Source organism: Rhinolophus sinicus, linkage group LG16, assembly GCF_036562045.2.
Source record: "Rhinolophus sinicus isolate RSC01 linkage group LG16, ASM3656204v1, whole genome shotgun sequence".
Taxonomy (NCBI): domain Eukaryota; kingdom Metazoa; phylum Chordata; class Mammalia; order Chiroptera; family Rhinolophidae; genus Rhinolophus; species Rhinolophus sinicus.
Window position 1 is genome coordinate 14,696,344 of NC_133765.1, and position 22,329 is coordinate 14,718,672.

Consider the following 22,329-nt stretch of genomic DNA (forward strand, 5'->3'; position numbering starts at 1 on the left):
CAGGGGACGAGGCCTAAGACCGAGTGACCCTTGAGCCTGGGTTTAGGGCGTCGCCGAGAACCTGCTGCGAACCCTCCCGTCGCCGCCCAGAGATGAACACGGTCCCCTCGTCCCCACGCCGGTGCCTCCTTTACGTCCCGGGGCAGCCCTAGGCTTCGGGAGCGACAGCGGCCGGGCCGGGCATGGCTATAACCAGCCCCCCCCCCTTTACCCGCTCCTCCGCGCGGCTCCCGCGGCCCAACCCTCAACCCGGCCCTAGGAAAGCGGTCGTTTCGGGCCGAAAAACGGGGTCCGCTCGCCAGGCCCCCTGGCCCCTTCCCTGCCAGCCCCCTCACGCTGCGGAGAGCCAGTGGCCCCGGGAAAACACGATTCCGCTCTTCCTCCTTCAGGAAGGCCTCCCGGGTTAGGTATGGAGCCCGTTAGCCAGGCCAGAGCCCGGCTATTTAGGGGTGTAGGGGATCGGCTGGCCCCTGGACATCGGAGAATCCCCAAACCTCCCTCTCTTGCGTCCTCCTCCCACCCACCCAGCCGAGGGAGAGGTTTCAGCCGCACTGTCTGTGACCATAAGGATCCTTCTCTTTCCCTGCCTCAGGGAAAGGTTATGAGCGCGCCGGGCTTACCCGACCCCACCCTGCGTGCTGACCATGGAGGCTGCGAGGTCCCGACGTCCCAGAGCGAGGAGGGTCACTCGCGCGCCCCGCCCGGAAAGACGGCGACCTCTCCGCCCCCTCGAATGCCCCGCCCCCTGTCCCCTTCGGTCCCCACCCTGCCACCGGCGCACACACACACACACGGACTCTGGCTAGAGCCTCCCTCGTTATTAGTGGCCCAACTCCTGCGTGTACTCTGGCTGTCGCGCGGCCTCAGCACCTGCCGGTTGGTGTGTCCCGGAGCCGGCGCCGCTGACTCCGTCCGGGCCAGGGAAAGCCATGATGTCCCTTCCCGGATCTTCTGCGACCAATCTGCTGCGGGTTTTGTTCCTGGGGCTGAGTACCCTCGGTGAGTGAAACCTGGGACCAGGAGAGAGCTTCAGATGGGAGATGGAGTGACTCCGACCCTGGTGGTTTAGGGCCTGATGAGGACTGGGTGGTACGGGACTCCGCCTCTGACTCTTGCCCCCACCCACCCAACACACACACACACACACACACACACACACACACACACACTCTCCCCACCCAGGGCATGACTGCTGGTGTTGACTCTATCCCCAATGTTTGGGGACAGCTCCCACTTAGGGTGTGGTGTGTGTGTGGTGGAGGAGAGGGTTAGGGCATCAACCGGTAGAACTCTGGGGTGAGTTATTGGAACCATTGCTCACCCCCACTCCCCACCTCCACCCTGCAGAGCTGGGTGAGCGGAGCTTCTAGATGAGACGCTGGCTAAAGAGCTTAAGGACTTAACTCCTGCTCCTCCCCCGCCCCCACCCCACACGAGCTGATGCACAAGAGCCCCCAGGGGAATTCCCTGGTCCCCGCGCTTAACACCAGCACTTCACGTCAATTCCCCAGCCCGGATCCTCCCTCTTGCCCCCTCCTCCTGCTTCCTGCCCTGGGAATCAAGGGAGGGGCCCCAAAAGCACGACCTTGAGGTCATTTAGGATACAGGAAATGGGGGGAGGGGTTTGAATGCCTAGAGGAGCACATTGTGACCCCCCCCAGAGGTCCACCACCCTCGTTGGTTCCCAGAGCCAAAGGGACAAAGGAAATAGAGATGAGGGCCTCAGAAAGTCAGGAATGGCACCTCCTTGGAGCAAGTGCTTGAGGAGTGTTGCAGCCTTCCAGAAGGACCCAGGAACTGGGTGCACCCAGGAGCTCCCAGGGGGTGGCCCAATGCGAGATCTGGGGAGAAAAGGACCCAGCAGGAACTAAGCCTGTTCTACTGCCACCTCCCAGGCTTTCTTACCATCCCTCTTCAAGGATCCCAAGTGGGGTGAAGGGTGGGTTAGATGAGGTCAACTTGAACTCATTTCTCTAGATTGGAAGTCGCCAGGGTAAATAAGGTTTGGAAAAATGTAGAATGAAATTAAGCCATAATGATGGGGACTGAGATGGGAGCGCCTTACTCTCAATGTGTCCCCTTTGGCCTGGTCTGTGCTGCAAGGGTATTGGGGCATAAAGTATTAGGGTCCCCCGACATAGTGGGGTTCAAGAACAGCTCACTAGCTGCACCAAAGCCTGGACAGTTCCCTGCCCCTGTAGGCTTGGTGAACCTGCTCCTGGATCCCTCAACTTCTCAATACCCCTGCCCCCTCCAACGTCAACCTCAGCACCTCTTTCACTTCTGTATTCTGTCCCCGATTCTCCCATCCTCCTTCCTGTTGGGGGTCTCCCAAGCAAGGGAGAAAAATGCGAGTTGGCCTCCTCGGCATCGTCTGCAGCTCTCCTGTAACCCCTCCTTTTTCCTAACTCAGCTTCAGTTTTAATACTGACCGCCCAGGCTCAACGTCGAGCTCCCCTGGCCACGCGAGGGTTAAATGGCGCTCGGGACCACGGCGCTGGGGCAGGCACGGGCTCTGCCCGCCAGGGCTGTCGGAGAGGCCCTTGTGTTCCGCGATCCTCAGTGGCTCAGCGCTGCTGCCCCTGGGGCGTGAGAAGCCTGCGGGGGGAGTTTCTCAGAGAAAGAGGGAGACTAAAAATAGTAGCCCTGGGGAGCAAGCCGGTGTTCGTTCTCTTTCGGCCCTCGCCTGCTTCCTCACTCTGGGGAGTGGGCCACAGGGTCCCTTTCTTGGACTGCTCTTGTCTCCTTTGCCTAGACCAACTACCCCTTCCTTCCCGATGGCACCCACTGTGGACCCTGGGAGCGAAAGAAACCAAGAGTTGGGGGCTTCTGCTCCAGCGGACACCCAGGACCGAGGGCGGAAGCCTCCAGCCACTTCAGCTCCTGGTTTCTGACTGGGGGGCAGGACAGGGAGCATTTGCCCTGAAGTGTGTCCATCACTATCCATCTTAACCACCCTCCTACCTTTTGCACAGTGAAATTCTACATGGGGACCTGGAGTAGGTCGCTGAAGGCACCTACTGCGGGTTTCGTTTATCAACTGCCTGGCCGCCGAGAGCACGGCCGAAAGGCCGGGAAAATCGTTCGCCCGCGCGAGCCTCGGGGCCTCGGCCTTTCCAAGTGTGGTGGGGGTGGGGTCCCCGGAGGCGTCGGACTCCTTGAGGCGGAGGTTATTTCCGCCCGTCGAGCCTCCGGCCCTGTGCCCCCCTTCTCCCGTCATTGTCTTCTAGCTTATCGCCGGGCACAAGTTTCCTGCCTGGCTCTCAGGGATCCGCCAGGAAATAGGAAGGGGGGTGCTCCCAAGGCTAGGAATAGGGGTAAGGGTTCTATAAAGTCACTCAGCGGGAAAGGATGGGGGTGGCTCTCATCCAGGCTAGTCCGATCCTGGCCTCAGAGGCCTTCAGCCCGGCTCCAGGAGGGCAGAGAGCCTTGTCTGTCTGCGGCTCTGCCAGTGCATTGGCCGCCTGGTCACCACGCGGAGGTGACGCTGCAGAGTGCCAAGGCCCAAGAGCGAGGCCGAGGCTTGGGCGGCCAGCATCCTCAGGCCCAGCCGGATACAAGCCCGAGGTTATTACCCCATATGGCTTAGGACTCGGGTGCTCCATTGCCTCCCCAAAGGGCTAAAAGTGAGTGTGCCTACATATCACGGTGCAAACAGTGATGGATAGTCCTCTCCTTGAAACCAACAACCCAGTCCACCTCCTCGACAATGGACACGCGCAGACACATCTTTGTACTTGATTGTTGGGGACCTTCATTCGTATCCCAGCTCTGCCATGATTCCCTGCGACCTCAGAGGACCCTCCCAGATCGCCTGCACCTCAAAAGGGCCCGTCGGAGCTTGCTGGGTCCCAACTCTCTGATAGGGAGCACACGCGTCGGGAGTAAGCAGGAGTCCAGAGCATAGCGGTAGCTGGGCGGCTCTAGTCTCGGCTCCGGGCGGTTCTGAAGCAGCGCCAGTTACTGGGTAACCGGCCGCCTCCCAACCCCGCCTGCCCCTCCCTCTGGTGGAGAACAGAGGGGCGAGGAACACAAATCTTGACCAGCGTCGCCACTCCCTGCATCCTTGGCTCCCGCCCGGGTAAATTAGGGGAGCACAGTGGACTACGCAGAGCGTACATCAAAAGTATTAAGCCTGCCCTTGGTCTTGGTTGTCTCCTTGCTGGAAACCTGCCCCTTCTTGGAGCTCCGAAATCTGCGGCTCTGGATACAAATAAATACACAGAAATGTGTCCCTCTCCCCTTTACAAAGCCATGGCCTGAGGGTTTGTAAAAGGGAGAATAAGCGCAGAATAAGCGCTGGTGACAAGAAAGCGGGCCCTTAAGTTAGGGTTCCGGGTGGGTCTTCGAGCCTCCGTGGGCCGGACGCGCGCGGTCGTTCTTTCCGTTGGCGGGACTTCCCGACCCTCTCCGCGGGGTGGGCAGGTCCGCGCTCACGCCGCTTCGCTCTCGTCCCCAGCGACGACCGCGGCGCGCGCGGAGCCCGAGCTGCATGTGCCCGCGGGCCTCGCCAGGCTGCAGGCGGTGGAAGGAGAGGAAGTGGTCCTCCCAGCGTGGTACACCCTCCGAGGGGAGGTGTCTTCGACCCAGCCATGGGAGGTGCTCACCTTGCAGTGGTTCTTGAAACAGGAAGGGAAGGAACTGGACCAGGTGAGGGAGGAAAGCGTCTTAGCCCAGAGTATCTGCGCCAGGTGGGGGCGGAGGGAACATTTGACAGCGGGCAACGTGGGGTGGGGAGGGGAGGGGAGGGAGGGGGGAGGGGTTGGGGTAGTCTCGGGAATGCGGGGCAGGAAGGAGTTTTCAGGGGAAAGCAGAGCCCTCCTCACCAGTTCAATTTTGTTCCGATCTTGAAAGCGTCCCAAAAGAATTTTATTCTCCTATTTTCCCTAGAAATCCCGCACACAAAACACTAAAAAGTGAAGAGGCATTTTATTTTGCTATGGGGGTAGGTGGGTAATCCATGATTGGAGGTTGAGGTGAGAAGGATTAGTGTGAGTATCGCACAACTTTTAAAAGTTGAGCATCTTCAAGTTTTCATTCTCTGCTTTGGACACTGCCACAGGCCACTTCCCAAATGATTATCTGTCCCACTGCCCCTTGTACCCACCTTGAGAGGCAAGGGGCAGATTCCTCCCACATCTCCCACCTAGCCTCCTCCTTGACATTACACTTAAAGTCAGAGACACCCAGAGGTCAAGGACACTTCATTTGCATGGCTCCTTCGAAGGCCTAGAAAGTGTTCAAGAGGTCATTTGGTCACTAGCGGGTATGTATGAAATAGACTTAAGACAGCAGGGGTAAATCCAGGTTTCACAGGGCCTGGACTTACTCATTTGGGGCGGGGAGGGAGCATCTTCAAGAAAAAGAAGATAAAAGATCTTTTTTAAATCTTGGATCTACCCCTGCAATCTAAGTTTCTTTCATGCATCACCCCTATTTACATTACCATCACCAATTATACCACCTTTCTAAACACCACAAGCGGAAGATGAAGAGACAAAGTACAGGGGATCAAGAACCCTTCTGGTGAAGAAGACCTGGGGGTGGTGAGACGGTGGCGAGGGGGTCGGAGTTGAAAGGCGAGTACAGGTTAGAGGGGTTGGGTGCAGCTAAGGGGTATCTGAGGATTGCGTTTGGGGCAGGGGGACTGGCTGAGCCTGCGGGCACAGTGCCCACATGTAACAATGGGGAGGCGTTATGCCCACACCAGGTGTTGTCGTACATCAGTAGAACCGTGTCAAGCCAACCCAGAGTCTCCCTGGTCTACCCCATGCCCTCCCGGAATGTGTCCCTGCGGCTGCAGAGCCTCCAGGAGAAAGACTCCGGGTCCTACAGCTGTACTGTGAATGTGCAAGACAGTCAAGGCGTGAACAGGGGCCACAGCAGCAAAACTTTAGAACTCAATGTACTGGGTAAGTGAGAAGCACACACTTTCCAACACACCTCCCCACCCCCAGGGGAGGTCAGGCAGGTCTCTCCCCCAAATGGCTGAGTGTGAAGGTTGGAGGAGGGGCAAATGGAGTGACAGAGGGTATATGTGTGGGAGTTGGGGGTGTGTGTGTCTGTTGGTCTCTTGGGTGTGAGTTTTTAACCAGTGTCCCCTCCCCCAGTGCCACCAGCTCCTCCATCCTGCCACCTACTGGGAGTGCCCCATGTGGGGACCAACGTGACCCTGAGCTGCCAGTCCCCGAGGAGTAAGCCGGCTGCTCAATACCAGTGGGAGCGGCCACCCCCATCTGCCCAGGTTTTCTTTGCACCAATTTTAGGTGAGGGACTTCCGGAGACAGCTGAGACTGTAGCTGGGGTCTGGGACGATGAGAGGTACCAGAGGGACTGGGGTGAAAAGGGAAGACAATGCTGAAAGGTACCAGGGAGGAAGGGGAGGGGGTGGGGGAGGGCGTGTAGAAAGAGCCTGCCAGCTGCACCCACATGTTGGGTGCTTTCACGGTGCTGTGTAACTATATTGCTAAAGGGGGCTCTGGAGCTGGGCAATCTGCATTCAAATTCCAGCTCGCTGCTCACTAGCTGTGTGACTTGGTGCCTCCATCTCCTCATTTGTAAAACCGGGATATCAGGAACCCTGATTTGAACACACCAGCACTAAAAGTCATTTGGGGGCAATTGGAACATTTATTTTTCAATTTCAATGAGAGAATTGATGGAATATTTTTAGTTTGGAGTGTTAGATGCTTTTAGAGAATTATTAATTTATCAGGTATGGCAATGGTATTGTGGTTATGTGGGGCAGTGTCCTCATTTTTTTGGAGATTCTTGGTTAAGCATTCATTTTAAAACATCCCAGAAAAAAAAGAGAAAGGGAAATGAAATAAGTGTAGCTAGATGTGAGCAATTGTTAAGTCGAGGTGGTGGATATATGGATTTTCATTTGGTCCCTCTTTCTACTTTTTATTTGACCACTTTTATAATAAAAGTTTTTCATTTTTTTTTTACATCGTCCTTATCTCATAGATTTGTTGTGAAACTTTCCTAAATTAGTACACGTAAAGAACATATAGTCTTTGGTGTATACTAAGTAGCCAATTAACTTTACCTGTTATAATGATTATTTCATATAATCCTTTCAACACTATTTAGCAGGTCACACATACTACTCCATTTCACAGATGAAGAAATTGGGACCCAGGGATAGCAAGTAACTTGCTTAGTCACACAGCCTATTCTAGAACCCAGGTGTTCTCATTCCTAATGTTCTTTCTCTCACACTGCTCTGGCTTTCAGAAGTAAAAGTAAAAATCATGTTTTGGTTTTTCTGGGCATCGCTTCTTCAGCCTCTTTTCCCAATCATTTGGGGACGACGCTAAGCAGTGTCAATAGTGAGCAGTATTGGGCTAGCAGTTCTGCAACTGGGAGAACCCAGTGTTGGCTGTCACACCTTTTCCCTCATCAGGCTGAGTCTCCCAGAGAGTCAAAGAGGATATTCTAGAGGAGGGGCAGGATTTTTTTTTTTTTTTTTAATGGGAAAGAGGATCCCTGGCCTGATGGCTAAATTGTGTCCACAGATGCCATCCATGGGTCTTTAAGCCTCAAAAACCTTTCCACTTCCATGTCTGGAGTCTATATCTGCAAGGCCTACAATGAGGTGGGCAGTGCCCGGTGCAATGTGACCCTGGAAGTGAGCACAAGGTCAATTGGTAAGTGTGGTTAGGAGAAGGTTGGTCAGTGGTGGGGGTGGGGTTGCAAGAGAGAAAGAGGCTTCTCATTGTAACAGGGCAAGGAGCTTGTCCTGGTCTAATGTTTGTACAAATGTTTGGTCAGTGACCATTTTCTGCTTGACAGCCACCTCTTCTTAATAGGGAACAAGAGAAAGCGTGTATGGTGGCGGTGGGCTAGTGGGATTGGACAGGGGTGAGGAACAGCTGGGTGTTCTCTGACACCAAGGTTTTTCTAGGGGCTTCGGTGGTTGCAGGAGCTGTTATGGGCACCCTGATTGGATTGGGGCTGCTGGCTGGACTGGTCCTTTTGTACCAACATCGGGACAAGGCCATAGAGGAGCCTGCCAACAATATCAAGTAAGTATCCCTGGTCTCTGCCCAGACTCAGCTCTCCTAGCTCCCCTTACACAAGCTGGGAATTTAAGCAGCTCTCACTCATGGAAGAGTGGGCAGTGGCTGAAACGTCATTCCTATGGGCAGATTTTAAGGGAGAGGAGAGTTGAAGTGGGGGAAGGGAGAATAAGACAAGGCATGTAGAAACTTTCCCCTTTACAGTTTCTGACTTCATTACTTGTTTGATGACTAGGGAGGATGCCACGGCTCCCCGGACCCTGCTCTGGCCCAAGGGCTCAGACACACTCTCCAAGAATGGGACCCTTTCCTCTGTTACCTCCGCGCGAGCCCTCAGGCCACCCCACGGCCCTCCTAAGCCTGTTAATACGTATGCATCGACCCCCACACCCAGCCTCACCAGTCAGGCTGGATCCTCACCAAGGCTTCCCTGGACAGATGGACCCCCCTCTCAGCCAATATCCCCCAACCCTGGTGGAGTCTCTTCCTCTGCTCTGAGCCGTATGGGTGCTATTCCTGTAATGGTGCCCACCCAGAATCATGCTGGGTCTCTGGTGTGATGGCCCAGACATTTTTGGCAGAGCCACCTGGTTTCTCTCCTTCCTATAGGGATCGCTACAGGGGTCACCCTAGCACTGAGGCCTGAGTCTGGGAGGGTGGCTACCTTCCAGATCTCCAGTCCTCTGCCCCCACCTTTCTTTCCTATGGGTAAACTGAGTCTCAGTTAAGACCCAAAGTTCAGGAAGTAGAAGAAGAGGAAAAAGACCTGGAATTAGGAAGTCTCCATCCCCTCCAGGGGCTTCCCTAAAACTGCAGAGGAATGCTGCTGCGATTGGACACCCCCTCCCATGGGGTCTGCCAGTCAATGAATCCTCCAGGCCCCCTGACCTGTACCCTACCCCTGTCTAACACCATCTTTCCCTCCCTCTCCAGCTCCCTGCATTAATATAACCTGTCCTGCTGGCTTGGTTGGGTTTTGTTGTGGCAGGGGATAGGGAAGATACTTGTTAAACTAACTTGAAATGTTTTGTTTTGTTTTGTTTTTATTTTACAAATTTTAATAAAGATACATTGTGTTTGTATGGAAAGTAATAATCAAATCATCTTTTCAAACTCGGAATTCCCAACAGTAGTTAAAGATGATGCACAGAGGACCCCTACCTAGGCTGTGTGCCCAGGACAGCTTCTTCACAGTCTCCACCTTACTGGCTCAGGATAGCTTTTCTAGAGCTTTAAAAGGGTCATTTGCTGTCAGATGGCCTGGGAGAGGCACAAAGAGCTGGAAGCTGGGGATACTCTAACCCACTCTGAGCCCCAAGGGGATGAAATTGGTGCCCTTTCTGCTGGAGCCTGAATGCTTGCAGTTTGCTGTGGGCATACTTAATCTCCTGCTTCCTCTTCAAGGGCTGGGGAAAGGAACCTGACTGGGGCTCTCCCAGACCACCGAAGGCTTAACAAACACATTTTGCCCAGCCAGCAATGATCCCCCTGGACTGCAGGAGAGCTGGGTGTAGGATGTGGTGTATGCCCCAACGCTGCCCTGCCCTTTCCTACCAAGGGGTGGGGGGGCTCCTCCAAATCTCAGTTTCTCTGCCCATAAAGGGGAGTGGAGCTGGGAGTGGGGAGGAAGCTGTAGTTTCCATGGAGACTCCTACCTCAGCCAGTGGTGATAAAAGTGCCAGAAAAGGGATTTGAGAGAGAAGAGGAGGGGCTTGGAAGGAACAAGAATCTCTGAAGGGGTCAAAAAGTGTCTTCAGCCTCAAAGTGGTGACGTCCTATGCCAGCTCTCAAGTTGTCCAACCGCCTACCTCTTCCACCTCTTCCTCCAGGAACTTCCTGTACGGAGCTGCAGCTCTGACCCCTTCCCTTCAGGTGCTCCAGTCCAGCCCAGCCCTCTACCCAGGGCCTGACAGCTTCAGAAATTGAGGGGAGGACAAAAAAGGGAGTAGGGCTAGAGTGGTTCCAGAACTGGGCCTGGAGGAGGGAGAGGCGTTTCCTTACGCCGTGGGAGCCGGCCTCTCTCCTTGTTTGCTCTGAGATAGCCAGTCTCGCTCCTGCCCAGCACGAGGAGGCAGCCCTGTGGGCGCCACCTTCTCTTTCCTGACCGGGATACCAAACCACAGACGGCGGGCCGCGGCCATGGCCCGACTCCTGCGGCCTTTGCTGTGCGGGGCGCTGCTGGGCTTGATCTGCATGACTGGTGAGGAGGGGGCTCGGGCCGCAGTGGGGACTGCTCGAGGCCGGGGACGGGGCGTCCAGGGCCGGTAGGGCGAGGACAGGGCGCGCAAGCCGGTCGGAGAGTGGAACCACCACAGGACCATTGTTTTCCTCTCCCCGACAAACACACCCTCATACCTGGCCAATCTGGTCCTTTCACCCACAAAACCTGATCGCGACGTGGGCTCCTCCCTCCCGGAACCTCAGGTTTCGAGAAGGGTTGCGTTGGGGGGAGGGAGCCCCCAGTCTCCTTGTGGGAACCAGATGGGCCAGGCGCCGACGGAGGGAATTTGGGGCTCGGGCCCTGGCTGGCCCTCTGAGCGCCCTTGCCTGTGCATCCCCAGACCCGGGACCAGCTGTGGAGGTGCATGTGCCTGCCGAGCCCCTGAGTACGCCAGTGGGCAAGACTGCGGAGCTGACGTGCAGCTACAGCACGTCGGTGACAGACACCTTCGTCCTGGAGTGGAGCTTTGTGCAGCCTGGGAAGCCCATCTCTGAGTCCCATCCCGTGAGCTGAGAGTGGGGGCGGGGGGCGGGGTGCCTCCAGCCTGTGGCCAGGTTGGCCTGGAGAGGCAGGAACAGGGGGCCCACCCAAGAAGAGGGCACAGGAACTGGAGAATGCGTAGGGGGATCAGTATCCTTAGACAAACAAATAAGTGGACTCTTTCTAGATCTTCTTAGGCCCGCAGTCTGCGTAACCCCAGATCATGTGTATGGCTGTGTATACCCACCCTCCTCTCCCATATGCAACTCCCCTGTGTTAGTGCATTCCCAGCTTCAGTTAATCCCATTGATGCTCAGCTGTTGTGACTGAAAGTAGGATAAAATGCTGCCCCTTCCGTGATTATTATTATTTCCAAATTGAGAGCCATACTTAGCTGAAAGCAATGAATCTAGTTCATTTAGCACCTGGGAAGGAATGGTATTTAGAGACAGACCTTCACGGTTCTGGCTACAGAGGATCAGCTTCCCTGCCTGGTGTAAGGAAGGGGCCCTTTTGAGAGAGGACTGTAGAGTTGATGCCAGGCAGGAAAAGCTGTGGATATGTGTCTTCTGCTTTCCCCCAGATCCTGTACTTCACCAGTGGACATCTGTATCCAACTGGTTCTAAGGCAAAGCGGGCCAGCCTGCTTCAGAATCCCCCCACAGCAGGGGTGGCCACCCTGAAACTGACTGATGTCCACCCCTCGGATACTGGAACCTACCTCTGCCATGTTAACAACCCACCAGACTTCCACACCAATGGGTTGGGGCTAATCAACCTTACTGTGCTAGGTAAGGCAGGCTGGGGACCCACCAGCCACCCAGCCATGCACATACCCTGTATGATTGCACTGGTCCTGCTAAATCCCCCCACACACTGATTTCCGGCCCAAGCACACAACTGCACTGGGAACCCCAAGGGAAAGTACCTCCTGCCCAAAGTCTTCTAATCCAGATGGTCATACTCCTGCTTCACCTTCCTAAAGAGTGCTCCTCCTTCAGTCCCTAGTAACAAAGGTCCCATATATAGGGGCTGAGTCATATCCCCAACATATGCCTCCTTTGGAGGAACCTCCCATTTGTAGCTCAGATTCTGTCCCTCCCCAGGTGTGTGGCAGAGAAGGGGAGTAGCCATTAAAGGAACAAGTGCTCCTACAACTAAGCATCAGCTCTGCGTTCAGAGCTTGCATCTCACCTCACACTAGAACCTGCTCAGAGATGAGCAAACAGAAAAACTATTAAATAGGCTGAGGATGTTTACATGGAAAAGAGAAGACTTAGGAGTTGGTGTATGAGAGCTGCATTCAAATAGCTGAAGGGCTGTCTTGTGGAGGAGAGATTTCTCATTTCCCTTTGTGGGCCCAGAGGGCAGGAATTGGGACCAATGGGTGGATGTTATATTAACACAGATTGTGGCTCAGCATGAAGAAGAGTTTTCTAACAATCAGAATTTCCAGTAGTGGAAATCATTTCCTGGGGATGCAGTGGTACGTGAACAGAAGTGGACCGCTATTTGGTAGGCGTATTGAAGCAGGGAGTCTATCGCACTTAATGGCTATGGGGTTAGAACAGTGCTAAGGTTCTTTCTGTGATTTTTGCAGTGCCCCCCAGTAGCCCCTCGTGCAGTCAGACTGGTCAGATCTCTGTGGGGGGCTCTGCCGCACTGAGGTGTAGCTCTCCCGAGGGAGCCCCCAGGCCAGTGTACAACTGGGCCCGCCTTGGACCTTCTCCTACACCTTCTGCTGGCAGCATGATGCAAGGTAAGGGCTATGAGCAAAGGGGACTGAGGACCTGGGGAAATCTGGTCTCTAAACCCCACACATCCACAGCTCCATGCCTGGGGGTATGAGACAGACGCTGTATCTTCTCCCTCCTTCCTTGGTTCCTCCTGTCTGTCTTCCTGAACAGTCTGTGACTGCATGGTCCTGGGAGCATTTCTCAAGCTAAATGTACTCCTGAGATCCTGGAAGAGAGTGGAAGGCAGGGGCATTCTATGATTCCCATTTGTCTGTTTTGGGGGGATTTCTTAAGGGTCATGAATCATTTCCTAATTTCCTAAAGGGGAAACTGAGGCAGAGTAGTACAGATTGTCTTGGATCCTTCTGCCAGTTTCTCTGGAGGAACCGTATAACTGGCTAAGAGCCTTGGCTTCTCAGTTCCATTGTGCTGGCTCCAGTGCCCTGTCTCTCCCCCCAGCCCCAGCCCCAGCCAACCCCGTTGTCAAGCCAGAGAGCCCGGAGATCACTTCCTGATGTGTGCTCTGTCTTCAAAGGGAAGGCAAGCAACCTAGAAAAGCACTTGGTCGGCTTAGTACCACCCCAGAGGATAGTTTCTAGCAATGAAGCCTTTACCCCAATCAGAAACCTGACAGCCAGTAAGCACCCCACTCCAATTCCATTGCCAGTTTCTGAACCGTGTGCACAGGCGCATGCACAGTCTCCCCCTCCACTGAAAAGGCTGCTGTGTAGGGTGGAAAGAGCACAGAAATTGCAGTGGCTTTGGCACTTCCTCTCTGGGTCACTTCAGACAATTACTTTTCTTCTCTGAGCCAGTTTTCCCACTAATAAAATGAGGTTAGTCCCTTCCTGACAGGATGGTTGTAAGGATGAAAAGAAATATGCTTTCGTCATAGTAGGTGCTCACTGTGAGTCAAACGAGTGACGGAACACTTCCTCTTTGCCCTTTAGATGAGGTGTCTGGCCAGCTCATTCTCACCAATCTCTCCCTGGCCTCTTCGGGCACCTACCGCTGTGTGGCTACCAACCAGATGGGCAGTGCATCCTGTGAGCTGACGCTCTCTGTGACTGGTAGGGATGCTGGGCAGAGGCCATGCTGGCAGGCCTGGGGTGTGGAGGCTGCATGAAATTGTCTGAGGGGCCGAGGAGGATCTGCAGTTCTGAGGATCCTGTGTATCCTTAGACCCTTCCAAAGGCCGAGTGGCCGGGGCTGTGATTGGGGCGCTCCTGGGCGTGCTGTTCCTGTCCATCGCTGCCTTCTGCCTAATAAGGTTCCAGAAAGACAGGAGGAAGAGGCCTACGGAGACATACGGGGGTAGTGACCTTCGGTGAGCAGGAGGCTGGTGGGTGGTCCGGAGAGGGAGGAAAGAGCTTGGGGTAAGGGTAGGTGATGTCAGTCCTCAAACTCTGACATCTTTAGGGTGTTTGGGGTAAGGAGCGCTGCTCAGCCCTGGGATTTGGTGGTGAGGGTGGCAGTGTAGCCCATTTGAGTGTGTGAACAGTGTACAGGTGGAGGGGTTGGCTCACAAACTGCCCTCACCCTCCTACTGAATTTCCACTTTTCAGTTTTTAAGGCCTTTTCTTGTACATCAACAGGATGCGGATGCCGGGAGTTGGATTTGTCCTGGGCACTCAGCTGAGTTTAGTTCTTTTGTGTGGGGCAGCAAGGAGAGGCAAAAGCTGCCTTTGCCATTCTCTTTAGCTATTATTTGTGGGCTCCAGAATAAGGACCAGAGTAATGTTTCTCCAAGTGTGCTTTTCTGATTATCTGGACAGAAATCACGGGGAACTTAACATTGAGATTCAGGCCACTACCTACCCATCCTGAAGTAGAATGTGTGTGTGTGTGTTTGGAGATGATGGGGCTTGGATCTTCATTTCAACCCCAGTTCCACAAATGAGTCTCAGGCGTGGTAAAGAGTAAAAGTCCCTGGGTTGGGTGAGGGGGTCCTCTGAAAGATGCCTCCAGTCTTCACTAAGAATGTGCTTATATCTGTCAGGGAGGATGCCGTAGCTCCTGGGCTTTCTGAGCAAACCTCTGTGAGGGCTGATTCCAGCAGTGGGCTACTGGAGAGGCCCCCCTCTGCCAGCACTGTGACGACCACCAAGTCCAAGCTGCCTATGGTTGTCTAATTTCCCTCCTGATCCCTAAGGGGGAATCTCAACAATTAAAGCCTTTGGGTACCATATTACCTTCTTCTTTCGGCTGGTATAGCAAATTCCTCTAGGTGGCCCAAGGAGTATTACCAGTAAGGGAAGGAATGGGTTTCAAATCCCTGAGGTGATACTGTCTTGGTTGGCGCCAAAGGGTGGGTTTTAACCGAGGTCCCTCCTCTCCCCCTACCCCTCTACATTTTGGTTTGGTCAAAGGAGACTTATTCAAGTTTCAGCGGTGGCCCTGTGCACCCAAGCACCCTCCCCTCTGGCACCATTGGAACACTTGGACATTCCTCTTTATTGTTCACATTCCAACCCAGCACGGTCACATGCACAAACGGAGATTAAAAAACCTTCCGGCCACAGCCCCAAGAGCCCGGCGGGATGGGGCCAGCAGGGCAGGGGTGGGGCCACGGCAGACTCCTCCTACCGAGCCTCCCGGGCGCTCGGCCTTTGCATAACAAGAGAGCTGGGAGGGTGACACTCGGCGGTGCGCTCGGGAGAGGGCAGGGCGGATTACAGGCAGGCTTGGGGTAGTGTGTGAAATAGAAACTTTCCTTCCCATCCGAGCCAGGGGTATCCGACACCATACAAATCCTTTTCCTCTCCTCGCTCCAGATCCAAAGTTCTGGGGCTGGGCGGGAGCGGGAACAGCACGAAGACAAAGGGCGCCCCCTTTAGTTGCGCTTGGAACGAAAGGACTTGGTAGTGGTGGTTTTAAGTGGTTTCCTCCGGTAACGCAGAGGCTATGGCGCCCTCCGCGGTGCGCGCAGGGGAGCGCAAGGCTGCGGTGGCAGAGCTGCATGCTGGTGCAGGGAAAGGGTCGAGCAGCAAAGAATGACGATTGGGGAGCGCAAGGTTTGGAGCTAGGGTGGGGAGGAAGGGCTATCCAGGACTAGAATGGAAAACTAACTGAAAGGGCACGGACTTAGAGACTCCTCGACGGAGCTTGCTTGGTACAGGGTCTCTGGGGACACAGGGAGGCTCCTGAAGCTGGCAGGTTGGTGGGAAGGAGAGGGTCACAAACACGGCAGGGAAGTCTCGTCACTGTGAAGGGGACGCGGCATCCATCTCTCCTCCGGAACTAAGGACAGAGAAGGTCTGAGCACCTGCCCTCTCCGGTACTTCCTCTCTCCCTTCCTGGACCGAGATACCCTGGCTTGAGCGACGGGGGGTCCCCAGGAACCTTGAACCCCTCCCACCCCGAGCCACTGAGCTGAACCGAGCCGCAGCCGGTTCGTGTGTGTGCCATAGTGCTCTTAAAACACCCTCCCCGCCGCCAGGCTCGTGAAGCCAAACGGGGTGACTGTGTATCTGTGTTGGTCCATGTGTGTCCCAGTCGCAGCCCGCCTCTGGCGTCTTGATGTATCAGAAACCCCGCAGGCGCAGGGTGCTTTTCCCCGGTTGGGAGGGGTGATGGCGTGCAGAGGTAAGGAGGTGGGGACTGGGTCCTTTTCTCCCTCTCAGGGTTCCCACCCCGCCGTTTCGGGATCGTATTCATTACCTTAAAAAATGCTCAATTCTTCGATCCGGGGGTGCAGAAGGGAGGGTGGAGAAACAGGTGAGCTTTCGGGTCCGCAGCGCCCTCAGCTTCCCCACCACCTCCCGTCTAGGATTTACAGTACCCCAACCTTAGCTCCCCACACCCCTCTCCACACCGAGCCCGCCCTGTCTTCCTGGCTCCTTCCGAGGAGGAGCGGGCGCTCTCAGCGGGTCCCGGGACTGGGAAAGGACCCACTCACCTGGCTTAGTCACCGCTGGGGCCGCCGCCCGCGCCTCCCCTGGCGCCCCCAGCTCCGCCCGGCCCTCCGGGGCCCGGGCCCTTCCGGCCGCGCTCTCCGCTCTTGATCTTCTTCCGCGCCATGTGGCCCCGGAAACTCGCCTGGATTTTGGCAGCGGCAGCGTTGGCACCAGGATCGTCTAGTGGAATGTCTAGAATGTCGTCGTCCGGCTTGGAGCAGGCGCTCTCCTGGGGGTGGGGCAGGGATACCTGTGGGGTGGCTGGGCCAAGACCCCGCGAGAGTGGGGTTCGAGTAGAGCCTTTGGGGTTGAGACGAGGGCGACGCGAGTGGGAATTGCAGAGAGGGCGTGGAAAAGGGCTAAGGCATGGTGGATTCAAGTGGACACAGTTGCGTTCCCAACTCAGGAAAGAGAAGTGCATGCTGGGATGGGATCCAAGAAAGCCATGCAAGGCAGCCAGGCAGCAGTGAGTGAGCCAAGGGCCCATCGCCATTAGTTGGGTTGAGGGAGCAGCAGAGCGGACGGGAGACTCCCGGGCGTTTGGAGGAGCAAAGGGAACAGGCGGAGCTCCTGGACGTGGCTGCCTCTTCCCCATCCTCAGAGGTACCTGCAGCTCAGAAGGGCCCCTTCTGAAATCAGGATAATATCTACCTCTGTGGGTTGTGGGGGAGAATAAACATGATATGCATAAAGTTTCTGGCACAATCTAGTTGTTCAATAAATGGTAGCTATTACTACAATTCTTTTGAATAATAATAATTTGATGTGAAATAGTTGTTTTTATAGGCCAAAAGTGGTTATGTAAAAACAATTTCGTATGTTTCAACCTAATAATAATGGACCCATCCCCATGCCCCAGGTTCCTGTTTCTCTCACAGCCTGCCCCAGCTGAGAGTAGAAGGGGGCAAGGAACTGATGGGACTGATTTCAGAGGCAGGGCTCTGGCTTGGAGAGGACCTCAGGCGCCCCCTCTCCCATCCCCCCCGCCGCCGGTGTTGCTCACAGCGTTAACATGGGCTGGGATGCGGATGGTTACTATGTAGTCAGACGGACATTTCTCCTTTGGTCTGACCCCCTGGCTTCTAGGAATTTGCTCTCATTTTTTGGTCTGAAGACTTCCACTGCTTTTACTGTGTTTTGCTTCCTGGGCATGAGATGACCAAGGTCTCACCTAGTCATTTAGTTCACAGAAGTGGGATGGGTATGAGTGGGGCTTCGAGATCACTCCCCCAACCAGGTTCTGCCCCAGGAGCACAGGTGTAAACCCCAGGTGCCTAAATACAAATTTACAAATGCCTTCCCTCCTTGTGCTTCCCAAGGCTGTCTTCATTTCCTGGGTTTCAGAGTTCTTCAGTGTGTGCTCAAGATGCCCACAATTAAGTTAAATGCAGTTAAAAGGAGCTACGAAGAGACCAGTGTGATTATGGAGGGCCCAGAACACTTTTTGTCTTTCCTTGGTGTAGTGCTCTCTCCCTGACATCTTATTCCCTACCTATAAACCAAAACAACGCTTTTTGGTTCCTTGATTCTCAGAGCTGAAGCCTTTCTTGGGACTTCTCAGGGAGCAGTGAAGCTTCTCCTCAAAAGAAGACGATGATCAAAGAACCCGTTCCTGACCCACCTCGCCTCAGCCCACAGCTGTGGAGGTTGAGTGGAGGAAGGGGTTTCTTTCCCGACCACGCACGCTAAGACCGATCTGCTGTTACCACCCACCCCAGCTGGATCTAGAATGGAAACCTGGAACAACAGGCAAAGCCACCCCCAAAACACTGCTCCTCCAATAGAGTTGGCTCCCTCTCCCTCCAGCTGAATTCTCAGGGCAGAGCTGCTAGGTGGCTTGTCCACAGGCAGAACTGGAGGAAGAGTAAAAGGAATTCAGAAAGGGTCATGGTGCCTGGGCTACTGCTTTCCCAAATCAAGATTGGATGGTGTGTGCCTGAGAGCTCCGAATGAACTGAGGAGCTTCTGGGGCTGGTGGGCATGGAAATGGAAAGTGCACTCGTGGGCAAAACAGGAGCCATGGCTTCTGGTCCCAAATGGGCACGTCACTTCACCTCTGAGGGTCTCAGTTTCCTCAGCTGCAACTAGAACTTGACCTAGATAAATAGTCTCCTTCAGCTCCCCAATCCTAAAAGCTTTAAGAATTATCCTTGGGCCGGCCCAGTGGCTTGGGCAGTTGGAGCTCCGTGCTCCTAACTCCGAAGGCTGCCGGTTCGATTCCCACATGGGCCAGTGGCCTCTCAACCACAAGATTGCCAGTTCAATTCCTCTAGTCCCGCAAGGGATGGTGGGCAGCACCCCCTGCAACTAAGATTGAACATGGCACCTTAAGCTGAGCTGCCTCCCGGATGGCTCAGTTGTTGGTTGGAGCGTGTCCTCTCAACCACAAGGTTGCCGGTTTGACTCCTGCAAGGGATGGTGGGCTGTGCCCCCTGCAGCTGGTGACGGCGACTGGACCTGGAGCTGAGCTGCGCGCTCCACGACTAAGATTGAAGGGACAACAACTTGACTTGGAGAGAGTCCTGAAGTGCACACTGTTCCCCAGTGGAGTCCTGTTCCCCTTCCCCAATTAAAAAAAAAAAGAATTATCCTTGCCTAGTGCTTGTTATATGCTGGGCCCTGAGCTAAGCACTTTGTACACATTACCCATTTAATCCCCATTTTAGAGGTCAAGAAACAGCCTCAGTCATTTTGTAACTTACCCAAGATCACAGAATTGACAAATAGTGGTGGGATTCAGAAGCCTGTGCTGTTAACCACTATCTCAGGGCAGGTAATTACTTCTATGAGTTCAGCTGGACCAAGTCAACTAGCCTAAGCAAAAGAAAGGAGTGGGATCCACCCCGCCAATGTTTCTTTGCCTTTCATATTAAGTGGATGCAGAAAAGTCATATATATATGGCTATGTAAATCAGCAACTGGTACATTTGCATTAACAGCTGTCTCTTAAAAAAAAAGCTGATCTGTTTTCTTCTTCTCATTTCTGTTTGAGCCTCCTTACCAAGGTGAAAAAAGGAAATAAGGCAGAACTAGGTGTTTCCCAAACAACAGGTCAGATGGTCAGCAAGGAGAGCCCAGAACTAACATGAAAAGGGACCTGCCTCTGGTCTCCCAGAGGCACTGTTCTCCCCAGAAGTTCCAGTTCCCTTCCAGCACTGAGCGCAGCCCTCCACAGAAGGGGGTGGGGTAGAAACATGCTCAGTTCCAGCCTTGCCCCAACCCTCTGCCCCATTACCCTTTCTATCTCTTCTTGCCCCCCTGTGCAGTCTGACAATGGTACTATCTCTTGTTCACCCCTTTAGCCCTGACGACCTAGGACAGGGCTTAAAAGGGTAAGGCTCATATGTACAAAACACACTGGAGGAAGTATCCCAGGGCTCTGGGCCACTGGGATAATTGTGTATTTGCCTCTTCTGTATTTTTTGTAAAAAACGGAAAGATTCTCCTTTTTTTAGGAGACACTCATTCCAACCATGCCTACCAATCACTCAGTTTGGCTTCCTAGGCACTCAAGGCATGGTCAGGGCAGATCAGGGCCTACAGGCAGGGACCCAACATTCTACCCTAATTAACGCCTGCAGGTAACCATCAGAGACAAATTACATTCCTTTCCTGGCCTCTTGGAATCTTTGCGCTCTCACCTCTTTCCACTGGCCATTCCTCCTGCCTTCCTTTCCCCATCATTCTCACCATCCCAGCAACATCACCCCCCCCATACATATGCAGAACCTTCTATCCACTTATTTTCTCTATAAAATAATGGAGCTCTTCTTCAGTGAAGCCCAAGAACCTCCATTAAAAGCCCATTCCTCCTATCACAATCAAAAATGGCTTCCTGGAGAATAACAAACAAGAAAAGATTGGAAATATATCTTATCAGGATTTTCTCCAGGGGGTAGGATTGTAGATGATTAACATGTGTCTTATTTATACTTATCTTTAGTTTTTACATTTTTTATTATGAGCATATTACCTTTATAATAAGGAAAAACAGTAAATATTTAGCGGTAAAGTGTTTGAATCAGATAAGGCTATGTTCGAATTTTGCCTCCACACTTAGAAGCTGTGCCTCCTTGGACAAATCATTTAATCTTTCTAAACCTCAGTTTGCACATCTGTAAAATGGAGAAAATAATATTTACCTCACAGGACCACTGTGGTAATTAAATATAAAGTGTTAGGTACCTGGTAAGCATTCACAAGTTGACAACTATTCCTGATATTAACATGAGTTAAAATCATCATAATAACCACAACGATTTGCCCGTAAATTCTTTCTGCCTCTTGGTACTCAGACATGAGGAAGTCTCATCTCTTATAATCTGGGCTGTCCTTTCCTCCCAAACCTCACCTTTTGTTTTCTTTTGTAAGCCATTGGGTGGAGGGTGGGGACCAGGCAAAGTCACAAGCTCTTCTACCATTAGCTGGGTTGACTGAATGGCTGATAATGCAAGGACTTTGTAGTAGCCTCCCTCCATAGGTAGAGGCTAAAAATCAATAATTACAACAATAAATTTTGTGTCTGTTTGATCACTGTACTCCTTTGGTGAGCCAGGCGCCTTAACAGCAACCTACTTTGGCGTTAGGCACTTGCGCATCCCGGTCTCCGTGGGCGCTGGCAAATTGCAGACACTTCCTTCCCTCGCCAGCAGGGCTCTCTCTCGGTCGGTCACCCAGCCCCATCCAGGGCTAGAAGGCGTTGGGGGCCGAGCCAGCTCCTCCCCAGAACCACACTGACTAGGCTCGTTGCTGCCCATCATCACTACGAAGCTAACCAATATGAACTGACTATCCCACCTGAGCCGTACAGGGCACGAGGGTCCGGAGGAGCGAGCAGTCTGCCCAGCGACGGCGGCGGCAGAGGAATGAGAAATGGGGTGGGGGCCGAAAGCCAGGGGAAAGGAGTCGGTTTCCAGGGTGCCTCTAGGGGAAGTTCCTGTTTTCCTCTAACCCTTCGGTGTTGCAGAGCCCTGCGGAGCTCCCAGTCCAACCCAGACTGCCTGGCGGATGGGCGCCCAGACGCCCCCGCGAGTTAGGATGCATTTTCCCAGAGCTTCCAAGTCAGGCGGGCCCCTTTCACGACCTACCACCACGTCTCAGCTCCTAGGTCTTTGCATCCACTTCCCTCCCTCACCCTCCAGGGGGTTCTCAGGAGCCCTTGCCCCAGACCAAGCTGGGTGCCCGTCCCCCAGGCACTCTAACTTACGGTGCAGCAGTCCATGCTGGTGTTGAGGGTCCTCGGCTGGGCGGAGCTGGCGCAGGGCGGGGCTGGGTCTTTGTGGTGCCGGGGTGGGAACTCCGCGGCTGACCGGCGCCCGCGGACCCGCGCCGAGCCCTCCGCAGCGCTCTGGGGTCAGCTCTCCCGCGCTCGGCTCCGCTCGCGAATGTAACCTGAGCCCTGCGGTCGCGAAGCCAATCAGGAGCCACCTCGGGCAGGGTGGGCGGGGAGACTGGAGGATGACCACGCCCTCTTCGCCGCGCTCCTGCTCCTGCTCCAACCCCTCCGCCCGCACACTTCCATCCACTCCTCCTACACACGCGTCCTCCCAAACACAGCCCCTTGCTGCTGAGGCGGCAGACTGCCTGGCAGATGGAAACCCCCGACATCCCGGGCACAAACACTCACATCTGGGCACAACACCCTCCCACCCATATACAGAAAACCGCGCACTCCTCACCACCTCCCCGTACTCCACAATCTAGCCAAAGTCCTGAAGAGGGCTCCTTTAGCTTCCCCCCCCCCACTCAGTCCTCAAAGAAAAGCCCCCAAAACATGCGGTTAAAAAGTCCCGTTACCACTCTGCTGTGGAACGGAGGACGCTGTCGGTACATAACCCGGTGCTGGGCACACAAACACAAAAGCTCCCGTATATGATTTCCCAGGCTCACTGAAAAGTGCACTTCAACATGCAGACACTACAGACACAACCTGCAAAAATAACTCCACAGACCTACACTCTGTGCAGATAAAT

General features: G+C 54.2%; 3 protein-coding genes across 6 annotated transcripts; 2 read left to right on the top strand and 1 right to left on the bottom strand.

Moving 5' to 3' along the window:
- Positions 1–756: 756 nt before the first annotated feature.
- ESAM (endothelial cell adhesion molecule) lies at positions 757–9,112 on the top strand. Of its 2 annotated transcripts, none has more exons than XM_074321616.1 (7): positions 757–999; positions 4,460–4,650; positions 5,804–5,912; positions 6,111–6,266; positions 7,521–7,652; positions 7,910–8,030; positions 8,260–9,112. In XM_074321616.1, exons 1-7 carry the CDS (start codon positions 930–932, stop codon positions 8,582–8,584), a joined length of 1,104 nt encoding a protein of 367 aa, XP_074177717.1. In that variant the 5' UTR covers positions 757–929; the 3' UTR covers positions 8,585–9,112. The 2 variants fall into 2 exon arrangements, with proteins under 2 accessions (XP_074177717.1, XP_074177716.1); XM_074321615.1 differs by having other exon boundaries at positions 759–999; positions 5,711–5,912.
- Positions 9,113–9,345: 233 nt separating this feature from the next.
- VSIG2 (V-set and immunoglobulin domain containing 2) lies at positions 9,346–18,124 on the top strand. Of its 3 annotated transcripts, none has more exons than XM_019710470.2 (7): positions 9,349–10,224; positions 10,586–10,749; positions 11,309–11,516; positions 12,326–12,484; positions 13,412–13,531; positions 13,644–13,788; positions 17,891–18,124. In XM_019710470.2, the coding sequence occupies exons 1-7, from the start codon at positions 10,164–10,166 to the stop codon at positions 17,952–17,954; spliced, it is 921 nt and encodes a 306-aa protein (XP_019566029.2). In that variant the 5' UTR covers positions 9,349–10,163; the 3' UTR covers positions 17,955–18,124. The 3 variants fall into 3 exon arrangements, with proteins under 3 accessions (XP_074177718.1, XP_019566029.2, XP_019566028.2); XM_019710469.2 differs by lacking the exon at positions 17,891–18,124 and adding an exon at positions 14,461–14,652; XM_074321617.1 differs by lacking the exons at positions 12,326–12,484; positions 17,891–18,124 and adding an exon at positions 14,461–14,652 and having other exon boundaries at positions 9,346–10,224.
- Positions 14,896–21,755, bottom strand: NRGN (neurogranin). Its single transcript, XM_019710474.2, has 4 exons — positions 21,564–21,755; positions 16,360–16,586; positions 16,122–16,139; positions 14,896–15,701 (listed from the first exon to the last, which is right to left on the bottom strand). Exons 1-2 carry the CDS (start codon positions 21,576–21,578, stop codon positions 16,365–16,367), a joined length of 237 nt encoding a protein of 78 aa, XP_019566033.1. The 5' UTR covers positions 21,579–21,755; the 3' UTR covers positions 14,896–15,701; positions 16,122–16,139; positions 16,360–16,364.
- Positions 21,756–22,329: the final 574 nt, after the last annotated feature.

Bases quoted from the DNA above. Each gene is read 5' to 3' on its own strand.
- ESAM (XM_074321615.1), top strand. From the start codon at position 930: ATGATGTCCCTTCCCGGATCTTCTGCGACCAATCTGCTGCGGGTTTTG. The intron at 1,000-4,459 runs GTGAGTGAAACC...TCTCGTCCCCAG, and splicing joins CCTGGGGCTGAGTACCCTCG to CGACGACCGCGGCGCGCGCG. The intron at 4,651-5,710 runs GTGAGGGAGGAA...TGCCCACACCAG, and splicing joins AAGGGAAGGAACTGGACCAG to GTGTTGTCGTACATCAGTAG.
- VSIG2 (XM_019710469.2), top strand. From the start codon at position 10,164: ATGGCCCGACTCCTGCGGCCTTTGCTGTGCGGGGCGCTGCTGGGCTTG. The intron at 10,750-11,308 runs GTGAGCTGAGAG...GCTTTCCCCCAG, and splicing joins CCATCTCTGAGTCCCATCCC to ATCCTGTACTTCACCAGTGG. The intron at 12,485-13,411 runs GTAAGGGCTATG...TTTGCCCTTTAG, and splicing joins TGCTGGCAGCATGATGCAAG to ATGAGGTGTCTGGCCAGCTC.